Source organism: Rana temporaria, chromosome 4 (genome assembly GCF_905171775.1).
Source record: "Rana temporaria chromosome 4, aRanTem1.1, whole genome shotgun sequence".
NCBI lineage: Eukaryota > Metazoa > Chordata > Amphibia > Anura > Ranidae > Rana > Rana temporaria.
Genome location: NC_053492.1, coordinates 108,796,021 through 108,819,260, shown reverse-complemented (window position 1 = coordinate 108,819,260; position 23,240 = coordinate 108,796,021). Strand labels below are relative to the sequence as shown.

At 43.4% G+C, this 23,240-nt stretch overlaps 1 protein-coding gene across 3 annotated transcripts in view; it reads left to right on the top strand.

The window, feature by feature from the left end:
• The window catches only part of EPHB1 (EPH receptor B1), a 419,645-nt gene that overhangs the window by 348,672 nt on the left and 47,733 nt on the right, over positions 1–23,240 (top strand). Inside the window, exons 13-16 of one of the 3 annotated variants that reach the window (XR_005748610.1) lie at positions 5,033–5,182; positions 13,882–14,075; positions 16,949–17,104; positions 18,683–19,760. Coding sequence is in view for 2 of the 3 variants with exons in the window: in XM_040348729.1 (XP_040204663.1) it covers positions 5,033–5,182; positions 13,882–14,075; positions 16,949–17,104; positions 18,683–18,791 (609 nt within the window). In the remaining variant the exon portion in view is untranslated. Of the gene's footprint in view, positions 1–5,032; positions 5,183–13,881; positions 14,076–16,948; positions 17,162–18,682; positions 19,761–23,240 lie in introns of those variants that run through there. The other 2 variants (XM_040348729.1, XM_040348730.1) reach the window with 2 other exon arrangements.

The window sequence follows — 23,240 nt, the reverse complement described above, 5'->3', positions numbered from 1 at the left end:
TAGCCCTCTCTTCTTCTTGGTGGGTCCAGTTGATTATTCTCTGTGCTGGTCCAGCTCCTGAAAAAAAAAAAAAAAAAAACATTATTAAAACAATACTATACAAATTTAAAGATGAGAAAAGATTTAGAAAAAATGGAAAGTCCCAATCCTCCAGTGCTTTGTGCAACATATATTATACAACATACAACCAGTGTAGTAATTTACTACTTTCATCCATCCAATGTGGTCTGTGCAATCAGTGACCTCTCTGTACTCCCACACTCACCAGAGAATATTGACCCTCTGCCGTATAGCACAAAAGGCAACCTCCATTTTTAATATCACCCTCCTGGGTTACTTCAATGTCCTCCTTGGTCTCTGTGTATCTGTGTCCTAGATCCTCCTTAAATCCTCAACAGTGAGCACAGCACACAAATAATTGCCATCCTCAGATATACAGAATATAAAATAGGTTACTTTCACATATAATCTTATGGGTAGTTTTTTTCTTAAAATGAATGGTCTGGTGACAGGTTCTCTTTAAAATAATAAAACAGATCTGTTTCAGTCTGGTCCACTCTTGCTGGGTGGAAGTGCAACTCATCACTGACCACATATACCCCTAAATAGGTGGATTATTGCATACAGCTATGTTGTTGGTATCTTTAATAAATGCTAAACGTTGGCATACATGACCCAACAAGGAACAAATCCTCTTACGTATTTCATGCTCTCTGGCGCTTAGTCTACTCTATGACTAAGCGCTGGAGAGTGTAAAATGTGTAAGAGGATTTGTTCCTCATTGCATCGTGTATGCCAGTTTTTAGGATTTAATAAAGATAGCTATTTAGAGGTATATAGGATCTTTTTACTGTCCCAAGTCTACAAATCAGCTTCAGGAATTCTTCCAGTTGGGAAACGTGGCATAATGTGTTTGTAAATGCTTTTTTTCACCCAGTTAAAAACTCCGGGAACAAGGCATGCTTCTAATTGTTCTTAGGCCTCGTACACACGACCGAGAAACTCGTCGGGCGAAACACATCGTTTTGCTCGTCGAGTTCCTTGTAAAGCCGTCGAGAAACTCGACAAGCCAATTTTCTCCATTCCCTTCAAGGAAATAAAGAACATGCTCTCTTTTTGGCTCGCTGAGTTTCTTGACAGTTTCCTCGACAAAAGTGTACACGCGACCGGTTTCCTCGGCAAAAAAATATCTCCCAGCAAGTTTCTTGCTGGTTTTTGCCGAGGAACTCGGTCGTGTGTACGAGGCCTAACAGATTCTATCAGTCAGCACTATTGGCCCCATTCATTGCTGGATTGGTAGGTTGGCTTTTTGAATTTTGAGCTGGTTACCTTTTCTCACTTTACTTGACGAATCATCCATCAGATTGAAACTCCCAAGGTGGGGAGGGTTTAGGGCTATCCCCAAGATATCTAAGGATTGCCTAATGTTAGAGACAGTAAGGAGAATGCAGTAGGTGTTATGGGAATATATAAACGGGTAACCGAAAACGGGTAGTAACAAAAGGGAGTGGGGTATGCTGATGTACTACAGCTCTGGCTGGAGGAAAACTGAAGCCTAGAGCAGGTGACTGCTCTCTGCATCACATTATATGGACACGTGAGAAGAAAAAACAAAATTGTCTGATACTGGTACAGTTCCTGGATGATCTGTAGGGCAGTATGAAGCCTGTCAAGTGTTTATCTGCTCACAGCTTGGTTTTGCAGTAATTCCACACACAGAGCAATGCGGCACAGCAGACAGCGAGTAGCACACGAACGCGCTTAGCTCTGGAATCCAGTGTACTGTTGATGGGCAATCTGCAGTCTAGTCATTTTAAATTTCATAGTAGGAATAAAATCTCTTCTTCCTTAGTAAGAGGAGGGTTAATCCACAAAACCTTTAATTCAGATAAATAGTCATAAAATTCAGGAGCTGGTGCCCTAGAATAAATCTTTGTTAAATAAAAGAACAAAGCCGAACATACCTCTTCTTACACTGGATAATGGCACATCTCTGCTCAACAAACATAATAGAGATGAAGTGTTTAAATGAAACTGATTTGTCTCTGGGCTACGCTCACATCTGGTCAGCGTTACAGATCCTCTTTTTGCTTCCTTTCCCCCCCACTCTTTACTTTTTTTTTACTATAATCCCATCTAAATCCCATCCATAATGCATAGCTTATTTCTCAGAAGTGATGAGTGAATAAAGCACTTTTCAGTTTATGTTAGTCAGATGCTAGGGAGAATTCATTGCTGGGTGGATGTGGTGAGGTCCTGAATGAGATGTCTTTATCACACTAGATTAAATGCATTTCTTCGAGTCAAGCTTCCCTTTGCCCTTGAAATAAGCAGCAATATTAATAGACTTGCTCAGTGCCGGGAGCTGCCACCTTGAGCTTTGAGATACAGTCCCTCTCGGAAGAAGGAACAGGAATTGTTGAATTCTGCAGCATAATGAACACACGTTCTGTGCTGCAGTCCACTGTGTCCTTTCTAGTGTTGACATGGGCTTTGTTGTAGCGCTGGCTGTGTCTATTATGATGTTAATGCACACAATGTTCATATTGTGCATCGAGGACTATGAAGAAAAGACACAAAAACTTGTGATACAATTATGGTTTATAATGATTCTGGATTTCTGTACAGCTGCTAGCGAATGAAGGGTTGTTCAGACAAAGATGTATGCTTGTGTTCATGTTTTTACTGTAGAAATTGTTTAGATTACAACATTTCTATTGGGGCTCATGCATACGGGTGTAGCGTAAAATTGGTGAGTTTTTCCCAAGAGCCATAGGTGCTGCTAACAGCTGACCATAGAAATCAATGCCTGCGTGCCAATATATGCCAAAACATGCCTAAACACATGCACATACGTACAAACGTATGACCCTGGATGCAGAATGTCTATGGGTGGCTGATTTCAGAACCTTGTATGGCCCTGGGTACCTGTATGCATGGGGCCTTATTGTTTACGTCGTATGTGATCACTTACATCATTACATTCTCAAAGTTCCCCAGATCACTTTAAAGTCCAACTCAACACAATTTTTGGGTTTTGTTTTAGCTAGGGTAGGTTAGAACCACTGTCAGGAGTTTATTGGTTTATTGCTGCTCCCTGCTGAGGGGGTTTAATCACTAACTGTCAGGCCCCGTACACACGACCGGTTTTCTCTGCAGAATCCAGCAAGAAACTCGATGGGAGACGTATTCTGTCGAGAAAACCGGTCGTGTGTACACTTTTCACGGAGAAACCCGTCTCGAAACTCGTCGAGCCAAAAAGAGAGCATGTTCTCTATTTCCTCGTTGGGCAATGGGAACATTTGGCTTGACGAGGTTTTTGACAGCCGAATAAGGAACTTGACGAGCAAAATGATGTGTTTTGCCCGTCGAGTTTCTCGGCCGTGTGTACGCGGCCTCACAGTGAACACACAGAATGTGAGAAAGATTCCCCCACTGAGATACATGGGCAGAAAGAAAACCCTGACAGAGATTCTGACCTTTTCCCATTCTTCTAAAAATGTAAAAAGTACACATATTGCTCTGTTCCCCTATTGGAGAGATTTGGCTCACTTTCTGTCCTGGTGATCCCGCAAGAACAAAAGAAAAGTTTTACTGACTGGGGCACAACAATGAAATCCTGAAAGAATAAGTTAAACCCCTTTCCAGATTTTTTGGGGGATATTTGCAATTTGGGGAGTTAAACCCTATGTCAATTTGTTTTGCTTAGTGTCCCAGCTGGGGACATTTAAAGGGGTTGTAAAGGTTATTTTATTTATTTATTTAAATAAATAACGCACATTTCACACTTACCTCCTCTGTGCAAGGGCTTTGCACAGAGGGGCCCCACTCCTCGTCTTCTGTGGTCCCCCAGCGGTGCTTCTGGCTCCTCCTCTTCTTGAGTGCCCCCACAGAGACCCGCATTCTCTTGGGGCACTCATGCGGGTGTGCTCCTGAGTTCTGCTGCTCCGTCCATTGACACAAACAACAACCCCCCTGGCTCCCGTGTCACTGGCTTTGATTGACAGCAGCGGGGGACAATGCTCTCGCTGCTATCAATCTAACCAATGAGGACCCGAAACAGCGGCTGGAGCTGCTGTGCTCGTCCCCGTCGCTGGAACGATCATGTTCAGGTAAGTAAAAGGGGGAGGGGGGGCTGCTGCACTACAAAAGGTTTTTCACCCTAATGCATAGAATGCATTAGGGTGAAAAACCTTGAAAGCGGGCTGAATGAAAAAAAAAAACGTAAGAGCTCAGGCAGAGATAGTACAGCAATTTATCCAGCTGACCTTCTGTGTTTTGACAGGGGGGCTGTGCCCCACCCCACCAGAACACTCCGGCTTTTGATTGACAGACCTTTTTTGGTCATTCCCATTCGACAGAAGCCTGCCGAACGCCTGGCTTCTGTTGGACTGGATGCCTTACACAGGGGCCGAATGTCAGCCGGTCTTTATTGAACCGGCCAATGTCACCCAGCATTCAGCCCACGTGTATGGCCCTTAACTCTTCTTTTCGTCCTATGACCATTGTCTCCAAGAAAATTGGGGGAGACCAACATCCAATAGGGGCAAATCCAATGGGGATATTTCCTATCATTTACAGTTTCTGTCTCCAAGAAGTAAGTGCCAGAGACAAAATCAGAATTTAGAGCTTTTTTCCAGAGTGAGGTAAAATTCCCATTGAAATGGTTGTTACCGAGTTTTTATTTCTTCTCTCTGTTTCCCATTAATTGGGAAACTGACAATGGAAGGGGGGTGGGGGTGGTAGGGGGCAATAACAGCAATTAAACCCTGACAGAGCATCTAACCCAGGGGTCTCAAACTGGCGGCCATCCAGCTGTTGCAAAACTACAAGTCCCATGAGGCATTGCAAGGCTGAGAGTTACACGCATGAGTCCCACAGGCATGCTAGGACTTGTAGTTCTGCAACAGCTGGAGGGCCGCCAGTTTGAGACCCCTGATCTAACCATTCCCTACGCTGTCCAAGACGAACAAAAAAAATGTTTGCGTTACAGATACACTTTTAATAATGTCTGCCTGTTTTTTTTTCTCAGGGGGGTAAGATCCCAGTGAGATGGACGGCACCAGAAGCTATTGCTTATCGCAAATTCACATCAGCCAGCGATGTCTGGAGTTATGGTATTGTCATGTGGGAAGTGATGTCATTTGGGGAACGGCCATACTGGGACATGTCCAATCAGGATGTAAGAAAGCAATTATTTCTCATGCTCTATCCATTTGTTATATTGTTTTGTTACCTTTTTTGTATTTTATTTTTAAAAGAGTTACTGTCCTAAACATTAGTATGATTATTCATACTAAGAACTCTAATAAACAGTGTAATCCACTAATCAGATTAAAGCAAACCTGACACTAGTAGTTCTCCATAGATTGGTACCTTGTTTCCAGGTTTTAAGGGCTCCCTGGGAACCTTGCAATGGTACATTTTCCAGCACAATTGTCAAATTAGCGTCTGCGGGTGCATTTATTTAGCCAAAAAAGTGCTTACTCCAGCTTAAGTTTAGTTCCACTTTAACTGTTTTAATGCCACACCTGTGATACTGTCACTGGTGAAAACTCACTAGCTAAATGGCTAGAAAAACTGCATACCTGTTTCCATGTTGCCTCCTCACTGGCTGGACAGGTGAGATTTTTGCTCCTTCACTGACTTAAACCCTGAAGCGTCTTCTTCACTAGAGAAGGAGCGATGCCTCACAAATTCAGACACCAAAGGTGCAATTTTATGCAAATAGGTGAATAGTTTCTCTACCCGCTTTAGAAATCATGACACTATTAAGATGTCACCAGTTACAGGCTAACAAGTGTGACATAGGCCCTATGCCTGACATCTAAGTACATGAGACTCACTGTGTGATTTGATGGCTATGTTAATGTATTTATGTTAGGCATTTAATTTACTGTTAAATGAGTATTGAATTTTGATTAGTTGATAAGTTCAAAGTGGAGTTGCAGGTTGAACTAAATAACATTAAAACTGCTCCCACTGCTCCCACCTCACTTCTAACAACTATACCAACTACCATGTAGAAGGGAGATGCTTATACTTACCATGTGATCTCCAGAGCATCCGGCTTCAGGGAAGAGGAGAGAGCACTGCAGTGACAATGAATGGAAAGCCTGGATGATGACATCACCAATAGTCCAACTATGGGTCATCCTTGGTGGGCTGTCCCTCCTCTTCTGTAAACCAGGCCACTGGAAGCCGATCACGGGACTGAACCAGCGTGCCCGGAGAATAGCTAGCTACAGTATAATTATCTTCCTTTTACAAGGTAGTTAGTACAGGTGTTAGAAAGGAAGCAGTTTTAAAGTGGTTGTGAAGGTCTTAACCTTAATGCATTCTCTGAAATAAAATATATAACCTTCTGTGTACAGCTCCAACCCCCAGCCCCCCTAAATACTTACCTGAGCCAGATCAAGATCCAGCGCTGTGCCGGGGAGCAGCACTTTTTCCTCTGTCTCTCCTCACTGGCCATGGAGGCAGCAACAGGAGCCCTTTGGCTCTCAATCACAGTCTGTAAGGAGAAAGTGGGGGAGGGGAATTGGGGCTATGAGTTCTGCTATGTGTGTCTATTGACACACAGAGAATGGCTCAGGACTAAGCCTGCACAAGTATCCCCATAGCAAGTGGCTTGCTTAGGGGGCACTCAAAAGGGTAAATTAGCCAGTAGTGCCAGTGGGGGACCCCAGAAGAGGAGAATCTGGGCTGCTGTGTGCAAAACCATTACACAGAGCAGATACATATGAAATGTTTGTTATTTAAAAACAAAATTCATTTACAATCACATTAAGCTTAGTTAGTTGTAGCCTGGACTTCCACTTTAATTTAGAAACCTAAAACACCAAGTATAAGTATTCTTATTTTCTAAAAGGTGTGTTATTTTTAGGAGAGTCCAATGAGATAAAAATAAAAAAAGTAATGTGGCTGTTAAAGCGGGACTAAAGGGAAAAAAAATTGCAAGCAGGCAGGCTTATAGCATGTCTCCTTTGCAATGAAATAAACTTACATGCTTGTACACAATCTTCTTTAGAATATACATTGAATACATTGAATATACATTGAATATACATTGAGTACACTCTCAACACACTTTGGTGCAACAATTATTACAGCGGAGGTTCACACAAAAAGTGAACCTCCGCTTTTTGGATCCCTCCCCCCTCCGGTGTCACATTTGGCACCTTTCAGGCACCTGAGACAGGTATTTGCACCACTTCCGGGTTCTGACTCCCACGGGATATCCAGCCTCGTCACGTCACCCCCCCCCGCTGTCTTCTGGGAAACACTGTTCCCAGGAGAGAGCAGGGACCAGTGACGGTGCGCCACGATCCTCGCACATGCGCAGTAGGGAATCGGGCAGTGAAGCCGCAAGGCTTCACTGCCTGATTCCCTCACCGAGGATGGCGGGGAAGCAGCTGAGGCCCGAGCGATTGTTTAGCCTCGGCTGCTGACATCGCGGGTGCGCTGGACAGGTAAGTGTCCATTTTTTTAAAAGTCAGCAGCTGCAGAATTTGTAGCTGCTGGCTTAAAAAAAAAAAAAAAACGGCGGAACCTCCGCTTTAAACTACAAAAAAACGGCACCCGAATGAAGCAAGGATGAAAATATCACCACCAGCTAGGGAGCTTGCAAAGATAGCATTGCTGGAGCAGAGGTGGACTTTAATTCCACTTTAATAAAGCCTTATGCCCAGTACACACACGACCGGGATTCCCGACGGGAAAAGGTCTGTCGGAAATCCCAAGGGGAAAACCGAGAACCTGCTCTCTACTTTTCCCCCGTACAGACGATTGGTTTTCCCATCGGGAAAACTCAGATGAGAGCTTTTCCTCTGGAAAATTGTTTGGTTTCTGCTACATACGGCCGGGTTTTCTGACGGGAAAAAGTCAGTTGGGAATCCCGGCCTGAAAAAAAAAAACTGGTTCTCTTTTTTTTTTGTCCGGCGGATTTGGCAGTTTTCCCGTTGAAAAAACTCAGAGGGAGCATACACACGGCCGGTATTCCCGGCCAAAAGCTCTCCTCGCAGTTTTCCCGTCGGAAAACCCGGTCGTGTGTACGGGGCATTACAGTGTAAGGCTTTGTGATTAAGCCTTTATTATGCCATCATGTGCCTTTACCATCCCGACTGAAGACCAGTTGGATTAGCTGCTTGATTCTATAATGTTTCTTATGCGTACAGTCTTAATGCATTTATTAAAAGTATATACTGTTTTTTTGTGGTGAAATGCATTGAGGACACAGCCAGTCAAAGGGGCAGAGTGGGTTTTCTTGGACTTAAGGTTGCACAGAAACAGGAGGGACAATGGTGTTATACAGGGGTCAAGTCCTGGGGAAAAAGGTGTGGGAACTCCCACCCAAGATCCACTCCCCCACCAAAAAAAAAAAATATGCATAATTACTAAACCGCATGTTTTTTTTTTCCGATCCACTGTGCCTTAATTTAAGTTCTTTCTAAATCCTGTGATAACTCACGGCAGACCTCCGCAATGTCTCCTGGGAACAATGACAAGAGCTCCCAGGAGACATTGCGGTATCGAGGAAGTGACGGAATACCCGCACACTACCCGATGAATCCATATACAGGAAGCGGCCAGTAACATAAAGGATTACTAAGGTTCGCCTGCCCCTGACAGTGACTCGAGCTGAGCATCGCCGCTTAGTGAAGGATTGGCTCGGGCAGCTCGGCTGCTCTCGTCCTGCAAAGGGAACTGCGTTCCTGCTGTGAAAAAAGTGCAGGGACTCCGTTCCCATGCGTTCCCGCAGGACTTGAGCCCTGGTGTTATATCCTGAGACTTTTAGTTCTACAGAGACAAGATACAAGCTATCTGCTGACACACCTTTAGAGAATTGGATGTTAGCTTCCACAGCCCTGGTCTTACAACATGAACACTTACTTGTCACTCCCGTTGCCTTCTACTCACACTTACATACTAAGGTTGCTGATCACAACATCCAAGTATATGAGGATCATTCTTACCAGCCTGGTCCTAACACATAGAAAGCGTCTGGCACTATACACACTGTGCCTACTAAATAGCGAGCAAGGGAAGTTGTACTTTCTCAGCATTCTGTTGAAATACTGCACAAATCAAAGCATGAAAGAGCGAGAGGGAGGGCTGGCGGGTGGGAGAGCACTGAAAACTACTGCTGTGTCAGATGGATCAGGCTGAAAAAGAAGAAAAGAATCCACATAAAGCAAGAAAATTGGAAAGTGCAGCCAGTGCACTGGGAAGTAATTGGACTTGAAGAAGCTTTGAACATGTCAGGCTGGTGGAGATGCTCAGCTCTTACAGTAATGCAGTGAGCGGCAGATATAATGAAGGCGAGAGCAGAACAATGCTCTGAACAGTGTGTGCCTTTGATTAACCTGCTGCAGCCTCGGCTCCCTGACTGCCCTCACTCTCCTAACCACTGTAATCACACAGGAGGGGAGAGGGGGACTGTCGTGCTATGGAGCAATTAGCGCAAAGGCGGTCGGTGGCGAAGAACTAGACTGCACTGCGACCTTGGTACAGTGTGCTAGACTAAAACCACTACCGGACTACAAATGGTATTATAAATATCCAACAGTACAAAGAGACCACTAAATGCGTATTGCAAGGCAATTTATGCAAATCATTTTTTTATAAAAGCCATGTAAATGTTTCAGGATATTTAAAGTAGAACTACAGCTAAAAAAAAAAAGATTTTTCATTTTGGGTGCATCGTACGAAACCTCTACCAACTTTTTAAAATTTGCAAAAAAGGGAGAAAGGCTGGTGCCATGGAAGTCAGATAAAACATTGTTTTATTATAGCATGTGAACAGCAGTCAAAAAAGACATGGGGCCAGATTCATGTACTTTTACGGCGGCGCAACGTATCCCGTTTACGTTACACCGCCGCAAGTTTTCAGCATAAGTTCTTGATTCACAAAGCACTTGCCTGTAATCTTGCGGCGGCGTAGCGTAAAGCCGTCCGGCGCAAGCCCACCTAATTCAAATGGGGCGTGTACCATTTAAATTAGGCGCGTTCCCGCGGCAAACGTACTGCGCATGCTCCGTTTTGAAATTTCCCGCCGTGCTTTGCGCGAAATGACGTCGCCCTGACGTAATGTTTTGAAGGGCGACGTGCGTTAAGTCCTTTCGTATTCCCGGACGACTTACGCAAAAATTTTTTTTGAAATTTGACGCGGGAACGACGGCCATACTTTAACATGGGCTGTCTATTTTGACACCACCTAAATAGCAGCCGTAACTTTGCGACGGGAAAAGCCGACTAGCGACGACGTAAGAGAATGCGACGAAGGCGCGTACCTTCGTGGATCGCCGTAAACAGCTAATTTGCATACCGGACGCGGAAAACGACGCAAACTCCACCCAGCGGGCGCCGAAGTATTGCATCCTAAGATCCGAAGGCGTACGAAGCCGTACGCCTGTTGGATCTTAGCCAAATGCCGTCGTATCTTTGTTTGTGAATTCAAAATAAAGATACGACGTGGCAAATTTGAAAGTACGCCGGAGTATCAGCAGATACTCCGGCGTACTTTTTCTGTGAAACTGGCCCATGGCTTACATGGAAGTTTACGGAGACTGTGTTCTTGAGGCTCACCAGGTATTACACAGGAGGTAGAAGCTTGGATGCACTGTCTGACATCCTAGTATTGAGGTCTACTCCCACCAATGGCATAGCTGTGTGACCTACACATCTAGGTATCAGACATAGGCGTGCCAGATCTGGGGCACACCATAATCACCATAGGTGGCACAGATTCCCCCTTTTTAGACCCCTGATATTTCTCTAAAGCCCCCTAATGGGGCTCCTAAAAATATTGTACAAAAATATAAAATAAAACTGTAAAAAATAATAATAAATGTAAAACAAATACAGACACTATCCACAGCCCTACTGACACCAATCTCTGCCCTACTGACACTGTCCACTGCCCTACAGACATATATATATATATATATATATATACATACACACACATATGTGTTTGAGCTTTGCTTTTGAAATAGGCTGTTCACACCTATGGCTCCAGATGTAACCCTTCAAGGAGAAACAACTAGAGGGTATGTGGGGTGGAAATTATACACAGGGGAGCAGCCTATAAATGGATTCCACATGTAATCATCTGGCAGGGGGTGGCACATTGATCTATTGACATTGTTTGTTTTCCAAAAACTTACTAGAGACTCTATGAGCAAGAATTTCTATTTACTAGAAAAACATATAGAGGCTCATAATATGTATTTGTGATGATGTCATTATACCTCTGAGCCGAGGCACTGCCATGATGGTATTATGTCTCACCACAATTACATCAACACTGTAGCAGGCCACTGCCGTTGCGTCAATACATCTCATCTACAACTACATCAACACTGTACCCAGGACACTCTGCCACAATGTCATTACATCTCACCCAGAATTACAACAACACTGTATGATGGCATTGCCTTAATGTCATTACACCTCACCCACATTTACATCATCACTGTGCCAGGGTATTGCCACAATGTCTGTATAACACATCCATAATTACAGTAACACTCTACGTTGTCATTGCCATTGCCATGATGCCATTAGACCGCACTCACATATAAATATAAACTGTAAAAACAACAGTCTACGTCCTCATCAAGATTTTCTTGCAGTTATTGTCCCCAGAGACACAATAAGGCCTCGTACACACCATCAGTCCATCCGATGAGAACAGTCTGAAGGACCGTTGTCATCGGTTAACCGATGAAGCTGACTGATGGTCCGTCGCGCCTACACACCATCGGTTAATTAACCGATCGTGTCAGAACGCGGTGACTTAAAACACGACGACGTTCTGAAAAAAATGAAGTTCAATGCTTCCAAGCATGCGTCGACTTGATTCTGAGCATGCGCAGGTTTTTAACCAATGCTTTTGCATACTAACGATCAGTTTTGACCTATCGGTTAGGCGTCCATCGGTTCAATTTTAAAGCAAGTTCCTATTTTTTTGACCGAAGGTTAACTAACCGATGGGGCCCACACACGATCGGTTTGGACCGATGAAAACGGTCCATCAGACCATTCTCATCGGATGGAACTATCATGTGTACGCGGCCTAAGAAGTAATTAAGCATCTCCCCAAAATTACTAGATGCCCCTAGAAGGTGTGTGGGATGGAAATGGTACATAGAAGGTGCAACCCATAAATGGAAACTATTTGTGATACATCTGGCAAGGGGTAGGGACAAATTGGTCCCTTTACATAAAAATAAAATACTAATAAATTATGCTATATACAAGGATCTTTTAATTATAAAGACATGCAAAGAGGATCATGACATGAACATATGATGATGTCCGTATACCGCAAGTCAAGTACCAAGGTGCTGCCATGACCTTATACGTCACACACAATTACATCAATACTACACTACAACATTGCCATGATGTAAATACATCTTACCCACAAATACATCAAAACTGTACCATGGCATTGGCTTGAAATCATTACGCCTCAACTACATTTACATCAACACTGTACCAGGTCTTTACCATGAATACCTTGCCCACATTAACATTAAAACTGTATTACAACATTGCCATGATGTCATTAACCTCACCCACAATCAACATTGAACCAGAAAACACTTTTTATCATTTATAATTAAAAGGGTAACTCCAGGCAAAGGGCCAGATCCACAAACGAATTACGCCGGTATATCTATTGAAACGCCGCGTAATTTCAAAGTTCCTGCGTCGTATCTTTGTTTTGTATCCACAAAACAAGATACGACGGAATGAGGGATCGATCCGACAGGCGTACGTCTTAGTACGCCGTCGCATCTTAGGTGCATTTTTCCGGCGGCCACTAGGTGGCGTTTCCGTCGAATTCCGCGCCAAGTATGCAAATTAGCTAGATACGGCAATCCACGAACGTACGTCCGGCCGCCGCATTTTTTTACGTCGTTTGCGCTTGGCTTTTTCCGGCGTATAGTTACCCCTGCTCTTATGAGGCGTACTTAATGTTAAGTATGGCCGTCGTTCCTGCGTCGAAATTTGAAATTTTTACGTCGTTTGCGTAAGTCGTTCACGAATAGGGATTTGCGTAGAATGACGTCACCGTCGTAAGCATTGGCTTGTTCCGGTTTAATTTCGAGCATGCGCACTGGGATTCACTCGGGTCACAACGTATTTACATAAAACACGCCCCCATCACGTCGATTTGAATTGCGCGCCCTTACGCCGCCAAAGATACACTACGCGGCCGTAACTTACGGCGCTCATTCTTTGAGAATTAAAAAAAAAGTAAGTTACGGCGGCGTAGTGTATCTTAGATACGCTATCTGCCCCAAAATATTTTGTAGCAAAGGAATAAAACCGCTGTCACGTTTTAGACGCAATGGGAAATAAATAGAAAGCTTCCCAAAATTAGAGAAAATTCCATCTCTGACTGATAGCTGTCAGTGGAACAAGTGTCCTTATTGTAGATATCCCCACAGCTTCTGTTCTGGGGGCAGCCAAAACATTTTGGGATTTTAACCCCCTTTTCTCTTTCCTGTAACAATGACAATGACACATATTAAGGTTAGATGTCCCCAACAGAGACACAGATAGCAGTAAAAACACGCCAGAGATCTCATCCATCCCTTCTTTATCAAAAACAAGAAAAAGAGGTTTTGGCTGGAGTTATACTTTAACTTCATAAAGTTCCTGCTTAAAAGAGTTTGATGGCATTTTAACCATCTCTGTTGTGAGCACAGAACGGATAGACAGACATAATATATGCAACATTTGTTCTCCTAATTTTTATGCCTGTTTTATGGTTCTCTGTTCAGCCATTGGCTCTTCTGTTCTGCCGTTTTATGGCCATTTGCATTGCAAGTGCTGTCTCCTCACCGATTCTTCCTCTCTTCACAGGTCATCAATGCCATCGAGCAGGATTACCGCCTGCCTCCCCCCATGGACTGTCCAGCAGCCCTGCACCAGCTCATGCTGGACTGTTGGCAGAAGGATCGAAACAGCCGGCCGCGCTTTGGGGACATTGTCAATACTCTGGACAAGATGATCCGGAACCCCGCCAGCCTCAAAACAGTGGCCACCATCCCTGCTGTGTGAGTCTGGCCTGACCATAGGTCTGCTGTTAGTAGATGAAGCCCATTTGGAAGAAGACGGGCATTTTGTTTTTTTTTAATGACGGCACACATTACATTCAAACGCTGTCATAGTATTCCATCTTGGTGTGTTATGTTTGGAGAGCAGCCCCTAGGTGTGATAAACCAGCACTGCCAAACAAAGCTTGGCCTGAGTCGTAAGCTTAGGCCTTTATTTAACCCCTTGCCTGTTATGCTGTCATGCAAATGTTGTGACTGTATCTTTTCAGTACATAAAAAATGTATTTATTTCATCAATGCTTTCAAAGGCTTAAATAGACCCTGTCACCTTGACACCAACATCAAAAATGCAGGTAAAAGCAGAGAAAGACAAATATTAACGTATTTTAAAATAAAGTACAAGATAAAGTATTTCAAGCATTTTAAATGCTTACTTTGTGTTTTCCTCCCCATAAAATTATTTTATAGTCATTTGAAATGTGCCTTTAAATTTGCTAGAAATTTTGACTAGTCAGTTCCTTAGCACATCCCCCTCACATCTGGGACTAATTCCTGTCTGTGCTGGCCTAGCTCCCCTTATCTCACTTCCTTACGTATCCTTTCATGTAGCAGCATAGGGTAGGAGTGAAATTAAATATTAAAAAGTGTTAACTTTGAGGCTTCTGGGGCTACTGACATCACATCCAAGGTGCCAGTGCCCCCGTCACAGGGCTTGTGGATGTTTACACAAGGGAGGATTTTAACAGGTTAATAACGTGGCCAAATACATCAAATGCACATATAATATTGTGTGAATATTGTTGCTGAAATGAATGATCTGCAGACAGATTTGCAAAATCAGGTAACACCTTTTTCTTTCTTGGGAAAGTATCCACCTGGTTATCTGCACTGTTTACACTGGACCAACCACCCCCTCCCATGCCTGAACTATGTTTTGAGCCTTTTGAAGACACTGGGCCAGATTTAGAGAGAACTTACGCCAACGTATCTGTTGATACGCCGCGAAAGTTCTAGGATGCGCCGTCGTATCTATGCGGCGTATTCTTGAAACCAGATACGCCTGAATTCTGGCTCCATCCGACCGACGTAAGTCTCCTACGCCGTCGTATCTTGGGTGCATATTTACGCTGGCCGCTAGGGGCGCTTCCATTGATTTACGTGTTGAATATGTAAATTACCTAGATACGCAGATTCACAAACGTACTTGCACCCGTCGCAGTAAGCTACGTCGTTTACGTAAGGCGTACGTCCGGCGTATAGTTATCCCTCATAAAGCAGGGGTAAGTCATGTTAGGGTATGGACGTCGGAACAGCCGTCGGATTTTACGTCGTTTGCGTAAGTCGTACGTGAATGGGGCTGGGCGTAGGTTACGTTCACGTCGAAAGCATTGAGCCGACGTATCTTAGGGAGTATATGCAACGTGATTCTGAGCATGCGCGCGCATGCGCCGTTCGTTTGGGAATTCATTTACATGGGGTCACAACTAATTTTAATACAACACGCCCACTACCTTCCTAATTTGAATTAGGCGGGCTTACGCTGGCCCATTTACGCTACTCCGACGTAACTTAGGGAGCAAGTGCTCTGTGAATACTGCTCTTGCCTCTCAGAGTTAAGTCGGTGTAGCGCATATGAGATGCGCTACGCCTGCACAAAAATACGCCGCTGTCTCTGAATCCGGGCCAATGTGGTTAATTTACTGATATCAGAGCGTGAAAATTCTGATGAAGGTAGAAGCTGATTGGCTACCATGCGCAGCTGCTCTAGATTTTGCACTCTCCAGTATTAGTAACTCAACCCCAACGTGAGAGAGTAGCAATAGTTGTGCAAATACCTGAGGACTATTTATTTTCCTGTTCCAGAGTGCAATTTTTTTAACAATCCATTGGGGTTGATTTACTAAAGACAAATTCACTTTGCAGTACAAGTGCACTTGGAAGTGCAGTCACTGTAGATCTGAGGGGAAGATCTGAAATGAGGGGAAGCTCTGCTGATTTTTTCAACCAATCATGTACAGGAAAAAATGCTGTTTTTTATTTTCCTTGCATGTCCCCCTCATATCTACAGCGACTGCACTTCCAAATGCACTTGCAGTGCAAAGTGGATTTACCTTAGTAAATAACCCCCCCTGTCTAGTATTATGAAGCCTCTCTAGACAACCTTTGCAAGTCCTTGAAATTCACTTTTACCCTGTAAAAAATACCTGTGAGCCTGGGTGTATATTGGTTGGGTGTATGTCACTTTTACCCTGATCATTCCCTCCTCCCTTCCCTCCATGATTCCTTCCTCAATCAACCTTCCAGCACCCTGTACCCCTTCATCACGTTGGCTGCACCCCTCCCCTTTGATTTCCTCTCTTCTAGTAATCCCTCTTCATACTGATTAGTCCACCTGTATCACCTCATCCAGGAACTTCTTACCCCTCCTGCAGACATCCTTTACCCTTCCAACAGCCCCCCTTTCTACCTTTTAACTATAGACAAGTGGTTCTCCAGCTGACTTACAGGGGACTTATCTGCTATACAAGATCATGTTTACTACCTAGTTTAACTTTAATGTAGTGAGCTGTTTTACAAACTTCTAGTTCTAAATATGTAGGTCATGGGTCTTCAAACTATGGCCCTCCAGTTGTCCAGGAACTACAATTCCCATCATGCCTAGTAATATCTGTGAATGTCAGAGTTTTACAATGCCTCATGGAATGTGTAGTTCCGCAACAGCTGGAGGGACGTAATTTGAGGATCTCTGATATAGGTGCTGGTTTGTGTTGACTGTGTGGGCATGTGTGTACCGCTGATTACTTACCGTCTGTAATATATTGAACACTAGATGCCACCATAATAGGCTAATGATGTTTATATTTTTTTTACAGGCCTTCCCAGCCACTGCTTGACCGCTCCATCCCAGACTTCACAGCCTTTACCTCAGTGGATGACTGGTTGAGTGCTATCAAAATGGGACAGTACAGAGATAGCTTCCTGAGCTCTGGTTTCACCTCATTGCAGCTTGTTGCCCAGATGACTCCAGAGTATGTATTCATCTGTCAAGCGGACTTCAGCTAAAACTTGGGATATGAATACCTGATGTGAGATACCTCTTCAAGGATGTTAAGGGTTTCAAATTATCATCTTCCCCTGCACTTCTTCCTTTGCTGCCTGTCAAAGAAAAAGACAATGGGGGTTATTTACAAAAGGCAAATCCACTTTGCACTGCAAGTACTCTTGTAAGTGTAGTCGCTTTAGATCTGAGGGGAAGCTCTGAAAGGAGGGGAAGCTCTGCTGATTTTATCATCCAATCATGTGCAAGCAAAAATGCTGTTTTTTATTTTCCTTGCATGTCTCCCTCATTTCTACGGCGACTGGACTTGAAAGTGCACTTGTAGTGCAAAGTGGATTTGCCTTTCGTAAATAACCCCCAATGTCTCTCTTTGAGCTGCATTCAAATATGAGCAGCAAACAAGGAAACTGTGTAGGGGATTATAGCCCTTGATGATTCAGTGAGGTTACCACCAAGACTGGCTGTAAACTAAAATGCATCATGCCAGTGTTTGAACAGTATATAAGTAAGATTAATTGTATCATGGGAGGACTGGGTTGGGTCGCAACCAGGGCTCAAGTCCTGCGGGAACGCGTGGGAACGGAGTTCATGCACTTTTTTCACAGCAGGAACGCAGTTCCCTTTGCAGGACTAGAGCAGCTGAGTGCAGCCGAGCCGCCCGAGCCAATCCTTCACTAAGCGGCGATGCCCAGCTCGAGTCACTGTCAGGGGCAGGCGAACCTTAGTAATCCTTTATGTTACTGGCCGCTTCCTGTATATGGATTCATCAGGTAGTGTGCGGGTATTCCGTCACTTCCTCGATGCCGCAATGTCTCCTGGGAGCTCTTGTCATTGTTTCCAGGAGACATTGCGGAGGTCTGCTGTGAGTTATCACAGGATTTACAAAGAACTTGCTTAAAGTTCCGGCGATAACATAAAGGATTACTAAGGTACAGTGGAAGTGGATCGAAAAAAAAAAAAAACATGCGGTTCAGTATTTATGCATATGAGCGTATCATTTTTTTTTTGGTGGGGGAGTGGATCTTGGGTGGGAGTTCCCACACTTTTTTCCCCAGGACTTGACCCTTGGCCGCAACTGATTAGAAATGTTGGGTTGGTGGTCCAGAGTGGAGATACTTCAATAATCAGACATCAATAAGAATGAGACCCATAGTCAGTGACATAAGCTGAGCATTTTATAGCTACCTGCTCCCTGTTCAGACCTGCAATATTCGCTTCTGGCAAAAGGTAATCTTCCAGCACCAACTTATTCGGGGCACTATGATGTCATGTAACCAAATGAGGGAGGTCGCAAAATAAAGATGTCAAAATGTGTGCACTGTGGCAGTTTTGCAGATTTCTGGTTAGTTAGTTTCACAACAGCTGCCTACATAACAGAAAATATAAATTTAAAAAAGCCATACTAACAGAGGAGAGAGCAGAAACAGTTTCACAGCATTTTGTATATTTGGTCCATTCATATTAGATCCTTCATGGTTTGCCATGTGTTAATTACTATTATATGTCTGTCTATTTATATAATATCTCTAATATTGTTTTGTCTTTTTAGGGACCTCCTGAGGATAGGAATTACATTAGCTGGACACCAGAAAAAAATCCTGAACTGTATTCAGTCCATGAGGGTCCAAATGAGCCAGTCACCCACCTCTATGGCATGAGACTCTGGGATGGGTGAGGGATCCCTCAAGGGTGGGGGAGGGAAAGAGAAGAGGTTGAAGATATAAAAGATTTGGGCAGTGGGGGAAGATGAACTTTGCAATTCAAGAAGCAACACTTCAGGATCAATGGTGGACCACCCGTCAGGAACGTAAAGGCCAATACTTTGCCTCTTACAAGTAGAGCAGTAAAAAATCATAAACAAAAACGTCAGCTGATGGATATACACTGTGTTTTCAGATGACTGATGTTTCAGAATGGTTGGACATCTCTTGAGAAGGTCTTGCCTGTGAACATCAGTGGTATTGGTTGAAATAAAGGTGCTTAATTTCATCATCATACAATTGCAAAGGGACGGAGGATGCCACATTAAGCCCGCTTTACCCATGAATGGATGCCACACGTATCCTCATTTCTGACACTGTTGCTGCATCAAGGAGGAAGGCAACCGCACACTTCCATCTTCTCTTTATTGTTTTGATTGTCTTCATATTGAAGATGCGTTTGTATGGCAGAACAACAAACATTTTTTTCTTCTTTTTTTGCTTGCATTTTTTGGCAAAAACAAAAAAAAGGAAAAACCTTAAAAAAACAAACAAAAAAAAAACAGGATGATTACCTGACATTGTGTCTACTTTTGTGTCCTGTTTGTCAAAAAATTTAAAATACAGATACGAGAGCTGTGGATTCCATGTATATAGAGGGATTGAGGTCTATTAAACAGAGAGGACAAATTCTCTTTCTTATGGAACTTTATCTGGATAATATCAGACTTTGTCTTGGAAGCCAAACAATGCCAGAAAATGGCTTAAGGATGGGGACAATGAGGACATCTGCTTAAGTTGATTGTGGTGTAATTCTGGAATAGCATGACATAAAGAACACTGGGCTTGTGCATAAACCCAAGGCCATCTTATCACTTGTGGAATTATTTAATGTTCACCTGGCAGCAGAAACTTCTAGATCACGAGGTGAGAACCAGAATATTTTGGTGTCTTCTGCTAAACAGTGTTGAAACTGCATTCTGGGGGCATGTTTTGGATATATCTGTAGCCCTTTACAGAGTAGGATGGGCCATTACTACAGTATGCAGTGAACAAAAATGCCCAATAAATGAATGGGCCATTGCTGTAGAACAAAGATTTGTGTATTCTTTTAATGAACCCCAAAGTGTCATGATGTTATTCTAGAATAATAAAAACATAGCTTTCTCTGGAATGTGTAACACCATTTACAGTCTGTGGGTTTCAGATAGGCTTTACAATCAAAAGCGTCTTGTAGACTTTTAATCACTTGACCTCCAGAACATTTCAGCCCCTTCATGGCCAGTGCATTTTTTGCTATTGAGCACTGTGCTAATTTAATTGGCAATTGCATGGTCGTGTAACACTGTACCCCAAAAAAATGTTATCATTTATGTCACACAAATAAAGCTTTCTTTTGGTGGTATTTGATCACCGCTGAGTTTTTTTTTATTTTTTATTATATAAATGAAAAAAGAAGAGAAAACGTGGGAAGAAATCTAAATGTTCTACTTTCTGTTATAAAAGATATCCAATTAAAAAATTGTAAAATTTAATTGAGGCCAAAATGTATTTTACTATGTCTTTTGTTTAAAATAAATCCCAATCTGTGTATATAAATTGGTTTGTCCAAAAATTATAGCGTTTACAAACTATGGTATTTATACTAGAATTTATGCAGCTATAGATACTATACTGTAATGGTGATGATAAATGACTTATAGGGGAACTGTGATAAGGTGGAAGGCAATCTGAAGGTAACAGAGGGGAGGATCATTAACTGACACTGACATTGCTAGTTACACTAATACAGCGTTCAGTGATAATACTGTACAGTGTTATCACTGACTGGCACTGACAATGGCTGGGAAGGGGTTACCATCTAGGGGCAGTCAGGGAGTTGACTGTGTGCCTAACAATGTGTAATTTGTGTAATGTCTGCTGCTTTTACTTTACTATCTGGCTATTTTTTCTCCCTGCTTGTTCCTATGGATCGCTGTTCCTATGTACATATTGTTTGTCAACACAGAACTCTGTGTATGATTGGACACAGCCGATCGGCAGATTTCAGCCAAAATAATTGGCTGAAATCTGCTGCCAAACTTATGCTGTGTCCAATCACAGGTCGGCGGGGGCACATACTATATATTTAATTTGAGCTGTCGGCAGGAGGTTAAAAAAAAATTGAAAACCTAATAATTTATGTTTATTTAGTCTTTAGTTTCCATTTCTGTCAAGTTTCTATTTCTGTCTGTGATCCTCACTTCCTGTAGCTGTGTCCCCCTTACAAGAAAAGAGAGGTGCAATTGTAAATGGAATGGGAGGGCAAGCCAACATTAAAAACATTGTCAAACTTAATAACCCTTACTCACTCTATTAAAAATATGGTTTTGTTTTGGTCTTAGGAAATTTTCCAATCACTTCCTATTGAGGCAAGAACTGAAAGTGATACGAAAGTCAAGTTTTTTGTCTTTTAAAAATAACAAACATGTTATACTTACCTGCTCTCTTGCAGTGGATTTGCACAGAGCAGCCTGGATCATCCTCTTCTCTGGTCCCTCTTCTGTGCTCCTGGTCCCTCCCTCCTGTTGAGTGCCCTCACAGCAAGTAGCTTGCTATGGGGACACTCGAGCCAAGCCACAGCACCGTGTGTCCATTCAGACACAGAGCCGCAGCCTGGCCCTGCCCCCTATCTCTCCTCATTGGCTCGCTGACTTTGATTGACAGCAGTAAGAGCCAATGGTGCGTCGCTGCTGTCTCCACCAATGAGGAGGGAGTGTCCAGATAGCCGAGTCTCTCGTGCATCATTGCTGGATCGAGATGGGGCTCAGGTAAGTATTAGGAGGGCTGAGGAGGGCTGCTGGACAGTATTTTTTATCTTAATGCATAGAATGCATTAGGGGAGGAAACCTCCTGCCTTTACAACCACTTGAAGGGAAATCCCCCCAATAGGGACACAGACAGCAGTAAAAATCTGAAAGATGCTGATTTATCCAAATTAAATGGGTTTTAACTTTTTAGATATTTCCAAAACCTGGATATATTTATACATGATTTTACACACACTTTACACAACTTTCACCTAGAATTCATACAATTTTCCAGTTGAATCGAATTAGAAAAAAAAAAAGGAACGAAAAGGGGACTTTTTAATAGCTGTACTGTACATAATCCCAAAAATAAGGTATACAACCTCAATACATACATACATAAAAATACAAACGTTTTATTATAGCTCAAGATCGATAAAATCATTCCATAAAATCACACTTGATATTGCAAAGCCATCCCTGGAAACACTGTTCCCTGCTATCGCTATCCACACATCGGGCCAGATTCAGGTAGATCAGCGGATCTTTAGATCCGCTAGATCTACCTGGTTTACGATCCGCCGGTGCAATTTAGCGAGGCTAGTGCATGATTCAGCAAGCACTTACCTCGCAAACTGCACCGTTGGATCGTAACTCCCCCCGGCGGAATGCAAATTCCGCGGCTAGGGGGAGTGTACAATTTAAATCAGGCGCGTTCCCGCGCCGATTTAACTGCGCATGCGCCGCCGCGAAAAAGTCCAGTGCGCATGCTCCAAATGACGTCGCTAGGACGTCATTGTTTGCGGCGGGTACGTCGATTGCGGCCATCGGGATTCCTGATCGCGTTACGCAAACGACGTAAAAAATTTAAAACTCGGAGCGGGAACGTCGGCCATACTTAACATTAGCTACCCCTCATATAGCAGGAGTAGCTATCCGCCGGAAAAACCCGAACGCAAACGACGTAGAAAACGAGCGACGGGCGGGCGTACGAACGTGAATCGGCGGTTTTCCTCATTTGCATATGCGACGGGTAAAAAATAGCGACGACACCTAGCGGCCGGCGGGAGTTTACAGCTTAAGATTCGACTGGTGTAAGTCACTTACACCAGTCGGAACTAAGGGAGATCTATGCGGAACTGATTCTTATGAATCAGTCGCATAGCTCCGACCGTCGGATCTCACAGATCCGACCGTCGGGTCTCACAGATACGACGGCGGATCAGGAGATCCGCCGTCGTATCTATTGCTGAATCTGGCCCAGTGTCTTCATACATAGCAGTGACATAACACATGTATGTTACACAATTACCTATTTAGTTCCATAGGAAATAAAGTGGTAATGTAGGGAAGTATCCAGAGGTCCCAACATGTTTTGCAGTTTAGTGTTTCATCAGAAAACCACAGATTACTGGATAAGTCTGTATATGTAGCACTGCATCTGATTAGGGAGCAGTCCAAGATGCCCCCTGATTGTAGGGTAAGGGGTAAAATGTGGAAGACGAAATGGTTCCCACTGGTTCCCACTTAACATAGGCCCTTCTGTAGTAGGTAACTGTATGTAAGGAGCTAGACCATCTTCCTAAAAAAGTGCAATAATCACCGTAAGTTATGCAGA